This window comes from Nanorana parkeri, unplaced genomic scaffold (genome assembly GCF_000935625.1).
Source record: "Nanorana parkeri isolate BGI_ZX_2015 unplaced genomic scaffold, ASM93562v1 scaffold285, whole genome shotgun sequence".
Lineage (NCBI taxonomy): Eukaryota > Metazoa > Chordata > Amphibia > Anura > Dicroglossidae > Nanorana > Nanorana parkeri.
In genome coordinates, this window is record NW_017306553.1 from 1,310,048 (window position 1) to 1,326,534 (window position 16,487).

At 41.2% G+C, this 16,487-nt stretch overlaps 1 protein-coding gene across 1 annotated transcript in view; it reads left to right on the forward strand.

The window, feature by feature from the left end:
* SLC1A2 (solute carrier family 1 member 2) overlaps positions 1 to 2,699 on the forward strand; it is a 92,568-nt gene extending 89,869 nt beyond the window's left edge. Inside the window, exon 11 of the mRNA XM_018557467.1 lies at positions 2,363 to 2,699. Within this exon, the coding sequence (XP_018412969.1) occupies positions 2,363 to 2,431 (69 nt within the window). The 3' untranslated portion in view covers positions 2,432 to 2,699. The remainder of the gene's footprint in view (positions 1 to 2,362) is intronic.
* Positions 2,700 to 16,487: the final 13,788 nt, after the last annotated feature.

Sequence of the window (16,487 nt, forward strand, 5' to 3'; positions counted from 1 at the left end):
ATTTCCTGCGCACTTTCTTTCTTCGGTGTCTCCAACTATAAATTAAATATATTATTATTATTGTATTAAACTATTAAATATATATTGTACATATAGAAAAAATCTCCATACCCTAATAATATGAAAAAATTAAACCAGGGTGCATGAAACTTAAAGTTAGATTTCAGGCAGACCACACATTTAAAATTGATATAAGGGGACTGCTTTACCTGCTGTACGATTTGTAATTCTGTTTAGCCAGGCTTGTGATCTAGGCAGCCCTGTCAGATAGCATAGCTAGGTCGGTGACCTCACTTTTCTCCACTCCAGTTAAGTCATGAACAGGGCTGGATTTCCCACAAGGCCAACCGAGGCCCAGTCTGGGGGCAGCAGGGAGTAGAGGGGCAGTAGGGGGTGTGGAATTCCTATCTCCCGACGCCCAGGACATGCAGGGCAGGTAGTTGTTTTCTACATTTAGCCCTGCTTTGGGCAAGCAGGACTAATTGTACAGCGGGGAAGCTGCCGCTTGTTCTCTACAAGTGATCTCAGCCATGTCGCCAAGATCACTTGTATGCAGCCTGCATACAGGAGGGCGCATTGAGGAACCTGGCATTGGGGCAGCAGAAAGAGTAGTCTGATGATTGGACAACAGAGAGCACCAGAATACTGATGAAGTCTTCGCTCAGCTTCTCCTTTCTATAAGCATATTCGAGAAGGTTGATTGACAGCATTGTGCAATGCAGAAGACTAATTGACTGGCAAAAAGTGTCAACCCTCCCTCTCCAATCCTGAATGCTGCTCATGGGAGCACTGCTGTAGAGCCAGATTTGGGAAGTCACATACTCATACTCAGACATAAAAATCTAATTCACTAACTTTTTTAGGAAAGGTATTTTAAAGTCCCGGGGTATATCCTTAATTTGACTCCACGTCCTTGCAGAGCGCTTGGGGAACCCCATCCTCCCACAATATGTACCCTCAGAGTAAAAATTGCAGCATGGGCCCATCTTGACTGGCCTAGCAGTGTCACATGTGACATACCATGCTATAACAATTTTATCTGTAGAGAGTTTGTATGCCCCCCCCCCAATCTTTGGCTGGGTTTGCTCCAGTTCCTCCTCTAAATATATCAGTAGTTTTTTGGGGGCTGCCACCCCAATTGGTCCTACTGTGTGCTGTCATGCTCTTGTGGCTGAGATATGGGGGTTGTCTTACTAAAGGCAAATAGGCTGTTAGTTGGCAAGCTAATTTAGGGGAAGTTTCCCCTTAGCTGGGTGAACGAGGTGATAGCTTCTATCATCCAGTCATGTGGAAGCAAAAATACAGTTTTTTATTTTCAATGTTTGTGATTGGGATTTCTTTGCAGTGAAATTTCACCACATTCACTAAGCTAAGAGGAAACCTTCCTTGCAAAATGCACATTCCCTTACAAAGCCAACATCCTTTATACCTTTAGTAAATCAACACAATGGTCTATATAAGGTATCCCTTCCTGATTTCAAGCGAAATAAGTAAGGCCTAGCTTTTTTGTCATTCCCAAATTGGACCTGTTGATTGTGGCTCTCTCCAAATCTATGACCAAGAGGGACTTTAACATGCACAGCTTTGGATTTAAGGCATTGTGGTCCTTTAATGCTAAGAAGAACCTGACACTTCCATATTGTGACAGTGTCCACTTTGTTTGGTAAAGAGATACTTAACCCACCAGTTGGCTAAGAAGCTGTGACGTCATTGAGGCAACATACGACTCTAGTAGGGTTGCCACCTTTTCTTCAAGTGGAACCCGAACACTCTAGCGACACGCGGACATTTTTTGGGGGAGAATGAGCTGTGGCTTATTCATATGTAAATAGCGCCACCAATTTATATGTAAATATCAAAAACTATATAAAAAACTATCAAAAACTATTTTCAGTGGGGGGCCAGTAGCCCCTATCTTAATTTTGGTTTCCCCTATCTGCCTGACATCTTGTGTCCGGGTTTCTGCTGCCATGAAACCCGGACACAGCATTCAAAACCCAAACTGTCCGGGTGAATCCTGGACAGGTGGCAACCCTAGACTCTAGCTATATTGACAGACCCAAGTCTCTCACTTACCAGTATAGCTCTACTTGATGTGCCCCTTCAAAATGGCTGCATTCACAATATGTAGGGAACAGGTCCACTTTAACACTTAAATTCTAATCTTTTTTATCTCTTTCAGCACTAATTAATAAAAAATACTGTCTATCGCCAGCACTATACATCTCTCACATGCACTGAACACACCATACGTGGGAGCCTCTTAGCTCTGAAGACCAATAGACAATCATATTACATCTCAGGTAGCGCAGGGCCTATGCTGTTTTCTTTTAAACCAGACCATAACCCTGATTGCTTTCAGGTAACACTGGCGAACAACGGCAAAACAGCAGACTTCAACGTTGTTGTGGAGGAGACTAAGGAAGCGTAAGAGTTCGGAAAGCCTACCGCTGCAGCCATGTCTTCGTGAAGAGAGTCAACCTACAGTATGACATGACTGTCTCATAACCACCATTACCCCCCCACACAATAATATCTACTGCCACAGCACAGAAATACCTTTTTTTCGGGCCTCCGTGTTTCGCAATATGCAAAAGTGGAATACCAGACCAACGATCAATCCGGGGTGTCGAGAATGTACGATTGTGATGTGTGAGCTCGCACCTCGTTGTATGGACTCAGGTAACCAAAACAAAATATGTAAAAGCCTGCAGCACCGGGGAGGGTTCTGTCTGCAGAACAGTGTTCACTACATTCCGTTCAATGGTTGATCTCCTATCAATGTCTTCAATGGATCTACATTTATTCCTCATAGTATTACATAGCTCTTGTTACTCAGTGATCAGTATGTTTACACAGTGCACACTACTGAGCTGGTGTATCTGCATATTGTCTTACATCATACTTCTCAATATTTACAAATCATTATGTCCCATTTCTATCTTAGAAAACCCTGCCCGGAATGACCAATAGCACCGATATCTCATCAAGATCACGCTCATTCTTTTAGCAAGCACAGTCCCCTAGGGGCTCGAACAATATAATCTTGTGAAAATAAGGAGGGACTACTTATCTCAATAGGGAGCCCCATGTGAACTATAGAACAGCAACGTATTCCTTATTTGAAGATAGATAGATACAGACAAAGCAATTATCATTCATTTTTTTACACTGCTTAAAGTGTCCTACCTTAGCTGCCTAAATGTCATTACCGATTTGTATATAAATATGATTCTTAACTATAGTTTATATTTAAATCAATATTATATTTTATTTCGATTTATTTTTATTAAGCTATTTCATAGTAAATATTTTAGTTCCTTTAGCTGTTATCATCAATCACTCGAAGCACAATGTTTAAATCTGCCTGCGTTTTCCAATATTTAAACTACTCCTTGGAAAAGGTTTACAGTCATCATGGTTACTAAAGCACATGCGTCGAAAGGTAATAAGCCTTATACAATAAATAATTTCTAGTTCTGGTTAGCAACCAGTTAACATCCATGTTGTATTGGTTGGACTGCAGCAGTAAATGTGGTTGCTATGGATTACTGAACTGCTGAATTAGCCCTCATTCACACTAGAAACGGCCGGCAAGTACAGCTCTGTGCTGCGTGCACAACCATATTGCTCAGCTCACGGGAAGGACAGGTGTGATTAGTACGCAGCCCCGGTCCTTCTCTATGGGACTACGCGGCCATACGCCCCCCTATGCTCACCTCAAGTGCAGGTCCGTGCGGGTGTGTGTTTCCTGGCTCGGACGCAGATAGGATCCCTCCTGCCAGCATACGAGTACGCTCACCCGCACGGGCATAGACGTGGGGCGGTGTACGGCCACGTAGTCCCATAGAGAAGGACGGGGGCTGAGTACTAATCACACGCAGTACCTGTCCTTTCCGGGAGCTGCCCGAGATGGCCGTGCATGCAGTGCGGAGCGTCCGTTTCTCGTGTGAATGAGGGCTTAGGGTTTATCTCTTCATTGAAAAAGTGTTAATGTGTTAGACCATGGGGCAAGGCAACCATGGCACTCTGGTTGTTGGGGGAACTACAAGTCCCAGGAGGCATTATAAGACTCTGACCTCCACAGGCATGATTGTCAGAGCCAGAGGTAGGATGGGATTTGGAGTTTCACTACAGCTGGAGCGCCAAGGTCGCCCTACCCTAGATATTTATAGTGGAAATACAAGCTCTCATGCTTTGCAGCCTCTATATAGATCACAGTTGCCATGGTGCTTCAGCCATTTGTGGGCTTAAAAGTTCAGTTGAGAGCTGAAATAAGCACACTGGCAACCTTGACAGTTGGCATGGCTTGAAATTAACTGTTTATAGAGCATCAGAATTTGCTAAGAGCTCTTAGTAACTTTGAACGATCTGACTGGAAGGGGGCCAGACCCAATGAGACGTGACCCAATGAAATGCTGCCTGAGAAAACCACCTCAGACAGATAGCCTTATAATCTAATCCCTTTCCACTCTATTCAAAATGAAAAAAAAAAAATTGGCTTCAGTTGCACTTTAATTGCACAGTACACACAGTGAATTTTAGTATCCAATCAGAAGTTTTATATTCCGGCTAAATAGTCAATTGACTTATTTGGGCAAAGTCCCACTCCAGGCTTTGAAAATCAGGATCACATTGAAGAAACAGGGGTATCAGTTAGGCCCCATTCAAACTGAGCGACATGTAGATTTTTCAGCGCGATCGTAGTTGCGCGATTTTTGCACGATGGTCGCACAACGGGTCGAATAGGGCTGCTTGCAAGTACAAGCGGAATAGCGAGACATCCGCGGCAAACAGAGTCCTGCACAAGCGACGCACGACAGCGACAGGCGGCTTGGAGCTGTAGAATAGAGCAGCTCCGTTGAAAATCATAGGACAAACAACTTCTCGCGATATCGCGGGTTAAATATCGCACGAATAAACGCTCATTGTGAATGGGCTCTTAGAGGGATTGGGTTGGAATACCATAAGGTACCATGCCATTTCCTACACAAGCCGTGGACCTCTTTGATGAAAGTGTCCATATTGTCCCCAGCCAACCAAGACCAAGTGTTTGAGTTCTGGTTTGAAATTGAAAATAGGAATCGGAGCACAATAGAGAACACAAACACTTTTATATCCAGACACTTGATGAGGCTCATGTCATTGCATAAGTTTCCGTGTTATTTTTTTTAAATCATGGTTAAAGCACAAATAGATAAAGCACAAAGAATTATGAACACAAGCACACAATAATGGAAATACCGATGCTTCTTTTTTCTGAATCATGTCACCTGTCCTGCCTATGCCATTACTGCTTTCGCAACCAATACATCCCTGTCAAAGTTTGACAGTATAACCTTGGATGAAAAGGATGCATTGTTATTGAGATGACATAGAGCACAGCAAAGACAGGAGTTGTATGATTTATCGTGCTGTGTTCTATACAGACATCTTTGTTCCCATTCTTTGCTGTGTTTTGTTTTTCCTGGTTGTTTTGCTGTCATGTCAGCACAAAAAATAGACCTAATGAACTGTCACAGTCCTTTCTTAGGAATTCATTTCTCCAGGCAGGACACTATGCCAACTTTTGCACTTACTTAACACATACCAACTTGCCTTGGTATTTGTGGCACAGGCACGACTAGAGCCAACACCGACTGAGCTCAACAAACTGGTCACCTGGTCCATTGCAATAAGTAGTCATACCTCAGATTACATCAAACCAATTAAAGGGGAATTCCACATTCATATGGCCTCAATTCATTGGAGCGTACAAACTCTCTTTCAACCTTTTATGAAACACATAAGGACATTGAACTCATAATAATAAGTCAAAGCGTTTGAGCATGACGATTGCTAATTACACTTTCTTCCATCCTTGCAAAGCACAAATTCATTAACATTATTTTTAACTCTAGATGGTTCTCATTATTTGGAAAGTAGTTGTATAGATCAAGATGGTCTAGGGTTAGACCATGGCAGAAATCCTGGGCAGGATATTTAATATCCCATGTCTGCCTTAACTACACCCTCAACTTTACCTCTCTCTGGCTGGTTTACATATTTACATTTTACTGTAATGGTATCAACCATCGTTCAGAAATCCCTCGCTTCCAATATGTCCTCCCAGCCAGTTGCAGGCCCCAGGCTGTCCTAGGCCTTAGGGTGCCTTGTAAGAAATGTAGGCATCAAGTCACAGATCAGATGCCTAGTGTATCCTATATCATCTAAAATTCATTGTGTTATTGAAGAGGACTAGATGCCTCATTTCTCGAAGTGTCCGGAAGAAAAATTGTCAATTCTTCTTTCAGACAGGCTAATAAATTAAGCCTTCTATGTTAATAGATGGCAAACAAACTGCCAGATCATTGACTTGGCCTGGACAACTGTCATCCCTGTACTTGTGGACGGACTGTAAGAATCAATATGCCTGAGATATGAGTACACTTGTAATACAATCATGGTGGTAAACCTGTTGTCTGGGCCTTGTTAGATACCACGTCATATAGTTTACAAAATGAAACGTTTGCCTTTACAATTAAGGACCAAATATTAAAACAATGGGACCACTAACTTTTTTTTGTTAAAAAAGGCCCCCAGCTGGAAAGTTAATCAATACATTCCTTTTTTATATTAACACCTTTATAGATGAGGAATTAACAGCATGTTTTTAGAAGTTACCAACTCAATCGTTCCACCAGTCCATCTTTGTAAGGAAAAGGGATCAACAAGTAATTTTTGTTACAACGTTGCCAAACTATTTGAAAGATAATTGTTTTCTTAAATGTTATATCTGTTTTCATCTTTTAACAAAAATGTTTTCTACTTCTCTTTTTATCCTCTGAAAATCTTTAGTTGTAGTCATAATGCTGACCATATACATAACTATTTGCTTGTTGGATAAAAAAGTTGTTTCAGTGAAAGGACTGAGTCTTTAATAAATGGATTGCATTGAATTAACTTTTTCTCTGCAATAATTTTCATAGCAAAGGACCATCTGCACAAAAACAACCACATTTAAACAAATTGATCCTTTATTTGTTAAATAGATTAATCTACGGTTGACTGTTTCTGTATCTTTACGTATATGGCCAGCATTAGGGCAGCTTCATAAAAGTTGAAAGTTTGTTTTCAACAATTAAGAAAGAATGATGCAAACTGTTTTTGTTGGAAACTGTCACAGGTCAATAGATAGAACGTTTTGGTTGGGAATAGCTCTGGATCTGAGGGATGTCTTGGGTCCCGATGAAAACTGCAGCTTCAACAGAGTCATTATGGTAGTTAGGCTGCCCCTAAATCAGGTTTACATTCTATCTATAGAGGAACCTTGGATGAAGATTTGAAGTATAAAAGAAAAGGAAAGCCAAAAAAGCTTGAATTGTAGGAGAAAAGGAGCCCCAAAAAACATAAATTGATGAGTCGTTGAGGTGCAAATCCTAAAGAAGGGAGATTCTGTTATCTTTTGAACCGCGTTGGTTATCAAGTAATCATAAAGTAAGATCATTGGCACCTAAATGACTCTTTTTTGGCACTTCTTTTCTTTAACACTACAAGTTAATAGAAATAAAACAAGTGGTTGATAGAACAGGAAATTCAGTTGATGTACAGGAGTGTATTCTTCATTTAGCGAAACTGTATTCAGACTGAATTCCCAATTATGTGCAAAGGAATTTGGAAAATAGAACGGTTTTGTACACTTGATTTGCTGGTTGATGTCAAGACAGCTTTATTGAGCCAATTGTAATGTGTACTCCTTACTATTTATGGTCAAAAACTTTGGCTTGCGATTTTTTATATTCAGCCCGCTGACTTCAAAATAGGATGAAAAAAACAATACAGCACCGGCAGTTCCCAAATTTTTGTAAAGGGAAAAAACAAAGCATCAGACGAAATGCTGAATTAGTTTTTTTCATCGTCAATGTCCTAAAGGTCAAAAGAACAAGCCAACATATTTCTGGGGATCCAGCAGGCCCCCTTCCACAGGGCTTAAAATTGCTAGAAAAATTCTGGATGGTCTTAGACTTGAATGAGTTAAAACAATCATGAAAATTAAAATACGTACACTAGAAGTCTCTTCTGTCAACCTTGGCCACCACAGAATGGTGTATATATTGAAAATGGATGAATGGAGATTGAGTTGGTTACTAATACCTAAATGCAGTTTTTTATGCTACAGCAGATAACATTTTTTTTCCTCTTAAATATTTTAGACAGAGAAGCATGAAATTCTTATAAATTCATTTATGGACATTTTGTTCCAGCATGCATTAAGTGCCTCCTGCACTTTGCCTAGATAAATGTTAGACATCAGTGTGTATTTTTTGGTGGAAATGTTTTACAATGCAGTAAAAAATATATTTAAAAAATATATATATATACCAGGCTTATTTAACAGGACAAGGGGAAACGTGCATAGGGCGGTAACCCATATCTACCAATCAGAGTTCATGTTCTTACCACTGTCAAGAAAGGTAAAATCTGGTTGGTTGCTTGGAGTTACTGCAGTTGGCCTACCGCACTGCTCTGTCTAGTTAGATAAGTCTAATGACTAATGTTTTTTTTCAATCCAGTTTTCATTTGGGAAAAAAATGGCCCCCCCTCTACCACTCTACATCTTAAATTGTATATACATATATATATATATACAGCTGGTGTTTTGTAAATATATTTTGAATGTGTCTCACGGTTTCTGTAAGCGGCAACGCTTGTGATGTTAAATTGATGATAAATCATGACAGTGGCAACTCCAGATTGTGATGTACAATGGCCGTAACAATGGGATATTTTTTACTTATTTATTTTTGATGATTTGTTTTTTGTTTTTTTTTGCTAATCAGTGGCTTAGTGATTTAGATGTGTTATAGACAAAGAGACTATAAGCTAGCTAGAACATTATGTAACTTGGCATGTTACAGCAGTAGACAGGTATGGTTAGTTAAAGTAACACAGATGTTGGTAAGTTTATAGAATAGATACAATTAATGTTGTTAATGCCTTCTAGGGCATCTTTACGTTCCAAAGGGCACCACAGGATTCCATGCAATTTTGTTTTTCAGCAGCCTGCTATATAGGCCACGTCATAACTCTCAGCAATTAATGGCCCTATCCCCTTGTCTGACCCACTAGGAACAGTACAGTGCCATGGAGATAGTTGGGAGATATTTCACAGAGTACCCAGAAGAACACCATGGCTAGTTAGGGCTGCCACATAGGTGGTAAAAATGAGATTTGCCAACAATCTTGTTTTTTGGAAAGGGATAGTGAGGAATTTTTTTTTCTAGCCCCCTAACCTATTCTTACCCAAACTCCCACCTTAGGCTAGGTTCACACCAAGGCGATTAAGATGGTGAGCTGTCTTCGCGTGGTTGTCACACGTTTTCGTTTTGCGTGACTGTTCTTTGACCGTGCGGTCGTTGCACGGTTTTCAATGCATAGAGATGTCTATGGGACCCAAACCGCGTGACAACCACCCGAAAATAGCTCCTGCACCTTTTAGCGTGACAGGCGATTTCGTCCACGTGACAAACCGCAAAGGTGTGAACAGCCTCCATTGACTTCAATGCGAATCTGTGTTTTGCGCGACTCAATCCGCGAGATAAATCGCCTTGGTGTGAACCTAGTTTCAAGGGTGCTTACTTGCCCCTTAATAAACCACAAGGGACAAAAAATGTGACCACAAACACCCCTATTAAGCAGTACCCTTCTCCAACTGGCCCCTCAAGTCCCCATAGAATGTGACTGTACTCCTACACTAGAGTAGCTAGGAATATGGCCCCATTAACGTCTATGGGAACTGTATAAAAATACATTTGTCCTTCAATTATTATGACAAAGCTGGATAATGAAATGAGCAAATGATATATAAGCAACCAAAAACACTACCAACTTTATCCAAAATAATGCTTGTGAAGTGTGCAACGTTCACCTAAATGGCAGCTGTTCTGCAGAATGACCCAGAGCTAGATTTGATTTTTCACAAAAAATCCGACCTGCTCCTATAACTCCTGGCAGGGCCAACACACTGGGCTTGTTCATGGTATAAAGGTCATAAAGGGCCAACCAAGATCCATTTTATACTGGCTTCAGTAAATTCTGATTAAGCCACAACAGGAATTGCAGTTTACGTCTAGCATCTTGTTCCTGTTTTTTGAATAAGTCAATACATGCCAGAGCATAAACTAGTTCCTTCTATTTTAATTCATCCGCTCTGTTGTCAGCAGGAAAGTAGGTACGTTTCCTGGTAATAAAGCTGTACAATGGCATATCTCTAACTTACATTTTAAGATGGCCGTTCCATAGGTCCACAACAGTGACAATATTCTAAGTGCAGTTACTCAGAACAACCGATCAGATTTCAGGTTACCTAAGTCAGATCAGAGTAATTATCAATGGCTAGGGGTTATAGATTAATTCGCCTAATGCTCTTTGCTTCATTAGCACAAATTAGTGAATTTCACTATACTCGGCCTGCTGAATTGGTCCCTACAATCCCTTTCACGGGTTATTGTAATCATGGATTTGCCAGCTTTTTAAATCTTGTACATCAATCAAGTAGGGCATTCCACATTGGTTTTCCTCACTCTCTGCCAGAGTTTGGGAGTTTTTGCAGGTATTTAGATACTGGCAAACCTGCCAGTCAGGCTTGAAACCCGTTTCAGACAAAACTCCGTCTCTTATCTCTGCTCGTTAATTTAATTCGGGTTAACATATTGTCTGCTCTGTCATTTTACTTGACAAGGTAGTGAAGATGTCCATTTAAAGATGTGAATTATTAATCCAATTCAGTAAGTAAAAGGGATTTATTATACTGATTTGTACTTGTGTAAAATTATTGAAGTATATCAAGATGTTTTTTGGGTTTTTTTCTAAGCAGGAAATGCTTAAGTATATGTGTAAAATGTTAATTGGATGACTTTTCAATGGGAAACTCCGCCCTTGCCTTGTGTTTCTCTGATGACCTATAGACTTTTCTCCTTTGTGATGTGTCTGTTGTTTAGCGTGATTTACCTTCCGAATTTCAGGTGTAGAGAACGTTGCTCTCAAACCGTGTCACATCATTTTTCTGTAACTTATGTATAAAACTGGAAATTCTTTATACAAAAAACAATATGAATATAATATACTTTGCTAAGTGTCGTACCTCTGATGTACATATCAATAAATGTTGGTATATAAAGCTTTTGGTTCTTGTGTCTTTTGTTTGGATTTTTAAAAGGAAAGATGGTGTGTTTTTACTGAGCACATAAACCCAGTTTTTGTTCTATGGCATCGTTTCCCAACCTTTGTCCAGTCACAACACCCTTTAAAAGTATGCAAGATTTTGAGGCACCCCAGGCTAAAATAACAACGTTAGGCCAAGTCTTGATCCAGAAAGTCAACCATATCTTTTTACTAAAAACCTCTCCTATTATCCATAAGACCCACCCCCTCTGAATCACAGGGCCACAAGTGTCCCACCAAGATAGATGTCTTCAGAACAGTCCTTCTGTATATATACATTACTTCAATTCTCTTCCTGAGTCAATAACGGCTCTAAAATTCCCTAACACCTCCTATTATCCATAAGACCCACCCCCTCGGAATCACAGAGCCACAAGTGTCCCACCAAGATAGATGTCTTCAGATAGAAGTCTTGTATGTTCAGCTCCATTCTGTCTCCGAGAGCAGTCCTTCTGTATATATATATTACTTAAATTCTCTTTCTGAGTCAATAACGGCTCTGACCTTCCCAAACACCTCCTATTATCCGTAAGACCCACCCCCTTGGAATCACAGAGCCACAAGTGTCCCACCAAAATAGATGTCTTCAGATAGAAGTCTTGTATGTTCAGCTCCATTCTGTCTCCGAGAACAGCCCTTCTGTATATATATCACTTAAATTCTATTCCTGAGTCAATACCAGCTCTCACATTCCCAAATACCTCCTATTATCCGTAAGACCCACCCCCTCGGAATCACAGAACCACAACTGTCCCCAGAAAGATAGATGTCTTTAGTTGGTGTAAACTTCTGGCAAATGCCAAGAGTTTGGCAAACATGTGGACCTTCTGACAGAACAATGTGACAAGTTCCTAATGAATAAATAAGCCGAACCCAGACCCACAAAATTATTTCCGGCTCCGTTGACAATGAATGGGTCCACCTTAAGACTACAGTGGCACACAGCGCCAGTAGTTCTTGTACAATTTCCATGTTATTTAGAATTCCTTCTGTGTTCTTCCAGACCTTATTCTTCAAGTGGAATCTTTACTGTCCAGCTGGCTCGGCTCCTGGGAAGCCGTACTAATGTGTTTGCAATACAAGGAGAAGCCTTTGTTGGTGGCTGCTTATATTCTATAAACAGAAAAAAATCTTGCCATGCCGAAAAAGACCTTTCTGTTCTGTAAACAACATTTAAAGACAACCTCTGATCAAAAGCAAAGTAGGTATGAGTCATAGGTCAAGAGACACTTTCTCTGTCATACATTATAATTATCTCATCTTTACTTCTGATAACCTAATAACCTTAGTAATAAATGATCTAGAAAAATGAAGGCAATGGTAGCAATGGGGACAAAGCACAAAGTAAAAGATGCTTTTATGGTTCTAAGTTATATACTTAAAGGGTGATTCCACTTTTTTCACATACAGTAGCTCATACATTTCACCAAGTTTGTAAATAATATTTATTAGCTGTACTGCTTTATTGTACGCTCCTTGCTATTGCCGGCATTGTATCTTGACACAACCCTTGGAATTAGGCAGAGTAGGTACCTGCATAGAGCCTCTCTACGGAGGGCGTCTGTAGGCATTTGTCTACTCTGCCTAATGGTAAATCCGATGCTGGATGTCACAGCTTCCTTTACAAGGTGACATCTGCATTTACAAAGCCATTTGGTGCACAGTATGTGTACTGTATGCATATACTTAAACTGGCAATACACTAATATAGTAGGCTGAATGAAAAACATCTATCACATACCTCATCCACACTGTGGCTATTGTATTCTAGCAACTGGAGCCCACCACTGTCAGAATACATGAGCAGTGGTTTTAGCTGATTGACTGCAGTCACTATTTGGCAAAAAATTTCCTCTTGGCTCCAGAGCAGATGATTATTGTTGAGCTGCCAGGGCCAGACACTGTTAGAAAGAAAGGTAAGGAAGCCCTGCCTTGATTTTGCTCCATTCAGCCATCGGGAGTGGAAGCAAAGTCCTGTGTAAGCTATACGGTTCTAGAATTGTTGCTCACACAGGGCTGCGACTCCTTTGTAACAGCACTGATTGGCCCGGTGCTAAAACATGCTCATCCATACCGGAAAGTATTGAGTATTTTCTTCAGCTCCAGGCAGTGGACAGGGTCAAGAAAATGTAAAAAGATTATTACTGTATATTCTGCTCTGGAATGGGGAGAGGAGGAGTCTTTAAATAAATGTGTTGCTTTACCTGCAATAGGCAAAACTCAGGTTTGTTTTAATATAGTATACGGAAAGAATGCCATTTGAAGGGTAACTAACAGGCAGACAGGTTATTTTTTTCATTTCACACCAAAAATTTAAAACATTTTTTTTACACAATTCATCTACACTGGACATTAAACTCCATGCACTGGATGCAATGATTGGACAATCAGACTATATCATTCAGGACCTGTCAGACTTTTTTACAACACAGATGTGATCATTTGCATACAATAGATTATGAGGTTGTTGTGGCATTTATTGTATTACCTGCCAGTCTCAAAATAAAAGGAGGGGGCCGGGGGGGCGTTAACTCTCCAGCATCTAGCAAAAAGTGAAATGACAAGTTTGGCCGGGCTGATATTTTTGGAAAAGATACAAACTTTTTTCCACACTTGTTTGATTTGAGAACGATACATGAGCCGTTGGGAAGAACCAAGCTGATGTTTTTAATTAACACGACATTTTGACTTAACCACACTGAAAAGATGACACAAGAGCACATCAAACAAAATCATATCGTCTTATTGTGCGTACCTATGTACCTTCACAGTAATGCAGTGGTTCTCAACCTGTGGGTCGCGACCCAAAAGTGGGTCGCAACCCACAGTTGAGGGGGTCCCCACGTGCCTTGTGCTACTCTAGGTAAGAGGATCCTCAGCCGCCTCCTAGCGTGGCAGTTCTCCTAGATGGCGCTGCAGCAGCAGCGGCCGGAGAGGATCAGAGAGAGGGGAGCAGGCAGGAGTGAGGGGAGGTGAGTGCTTGATCACCACAGAGCTCGCACTGGGCACCACAGAGCCCGCAACTGGGCACTACAGAGCCCTCACTGGACACCACCAGAGAGTCCCACCAGCCACATGAGAGCCCGCATAGCCTCCTGAGAACCCACACAGATACTAGTATTGGTGCATCCCTAAATTTTACGGTTGGGGGTCACCACAACTTGGCAAATGTTACCAAGGGGTCCCGGCCCTAGAAAGGTTGAGAACCACTGCAGTAATGTGTTGGCACTCCTCAACACAACAGCAAAACCTTTCCCAGTACACTCATCAACCAGCATGCAAAAAAAACTTGTCTAACAGCTGAGGTTAAAAATCGAGGTTTTAGTTACACGTCTTCTGCAGAAAATGTGAAAGCCGCACTGCCTCGTCAAGGCACCTCTGTGTAGTTTGGTCCTAACTCTAATCTATGAGAGTCCCAATCTTGGAGCACATGTAGCATGCATGTAACCAGGAGGCAGCCCAACCCTCTTAAAGGCACAGGCACACACAAGGGACCCCGTACATCACAAAGGCAGCTGAGACCCCTAGTGTGTCACTACACTAAATCAGTCAAGCAAAACAAATGGCAAACGCACTCATCAACTTATCACCAGCTTTAAAGCAAGGTGCACATGGAAGGGTTTTATACAGTACAACAGCAAAAAGTTTCCCACCACACTCACCAGCCAGCATGCAAAAAAACTTGTCTAATCGTTAAGGTTAAAAACAGAGGTTTAGATACACTTCTTGAATATGTGAAAACCGCACAGCCTCGTCAAGGCACTTCTATGTAGTGTGGTCCTCTATGTAGTGCAGTGTTTTGCTTGGCCCTCCACAACAGTCCCAGTTTCTGAAGTGGCCCTTTAGTAAGTAAATTAATTTCCCACCCCTGCAGTAGATAGTAAAATAAAGTATATAAATAAATAAAACAAAATATGTAAAAAATTATCCTTCTCAGCTGTAAGTGATGTAAAAATATGAAGCTCCAACTACAAAAGATATCATTATATAAAGTTGGCTGTCTGCACACACATCTGAGACGTCGTCTAATGCTGCCTTGTGGTGACGTAGAGAAAACCACAGAGGCTGCTGTTCTGTACCAGGAATGACAAGAGGGGAAAGCTGGGTTTCCCCACAATGACACCTCTGCTGGTTGGTGGTGAGGATGGAAATTCCGGCTCAGAGAATATTAACCTTTTCCCCTTTCAGAAGTAAACCAAACATGAAAGGTTTTTTTTCTGCGTTTCGGTGTTTCATTCAACTTTTGACCCACATTGTAGTGTTATTGGTTTCAATCACTCTCTGCCTATGCTATGTCCCTGTGAACCTTATTCAATAAACAGCTACTATTGTTTGGGTACAACACCCAAAGCAGCCAATGAGAATTACTGATTCTGAAGTTAGACCAGAACAAGACAGCGGCTGATTAGTTCCTGCAATTAAGAATAAAAACTTATTGAATAAAACTAACCGCTTCTCAGGTTGTATTATTATTATTATTATACAGGATTTATATAGCGCCAACAGTTTGCACAGCGCTTTACAATATGAGGAAGACATTACAATTAAGGAAGACAATACAGTTCAAGACAAGATGATAAGGAGGGCCCTGCCCGTGAGGGCTTACAATCTATAAGGGAGAGGCAAGTGATACATGAAGAGGTAGCTGTGTGTGGACGATTTTTTGAGAATGTGATGGTTGAGCGGTTAGGTTGAGGAGGGATAGGCTTCCCTGAAGAGATGAGTCTTAAGGTATCGCCTAAAGGCAGTCAGAGTGGGAGATAGTCGGACAGGTTGGGGTAAAGAATTCCAGAGGATGGGAGAGACTATAGAGAAGTCCCGGAGGTGGTATGACTTATAACAGTTAATACAAAGGATGGAGTTACCTAAAAAAAAAAAAATTAATTCTGCAATATAGTTTATTTTACATAATAACAATATCAATAAATATTGAGTACTTCAGCTGTGGTCAACCCGGTATGTCTCCTGATTCTGCTGTATCCAGATCTCCAGTTGCTGACCTTGCATCGTATTCTGACTTCGCCTCCTGCCTGCTGCTTGGTACCTCTGCTGCCCATCTGTTATCGACCTTGGCCTGGACTTTGACTTTGCCTCTGCTTCTGAATCGGTACCTCTGCCACCCGACTTTTGCTGACCCAGATCATCCTTACCACAGTTCCTCTTCTTACACCTGCAAGTTTCTATGCCCAACCTGCATACCAGCGTCCGGTGAAGACCTGGTCTGAGCATCTCCAGCATCACAGCAGTTTCCAGACTATCTTCTGCTATGTTGGGACCCCCCCCCC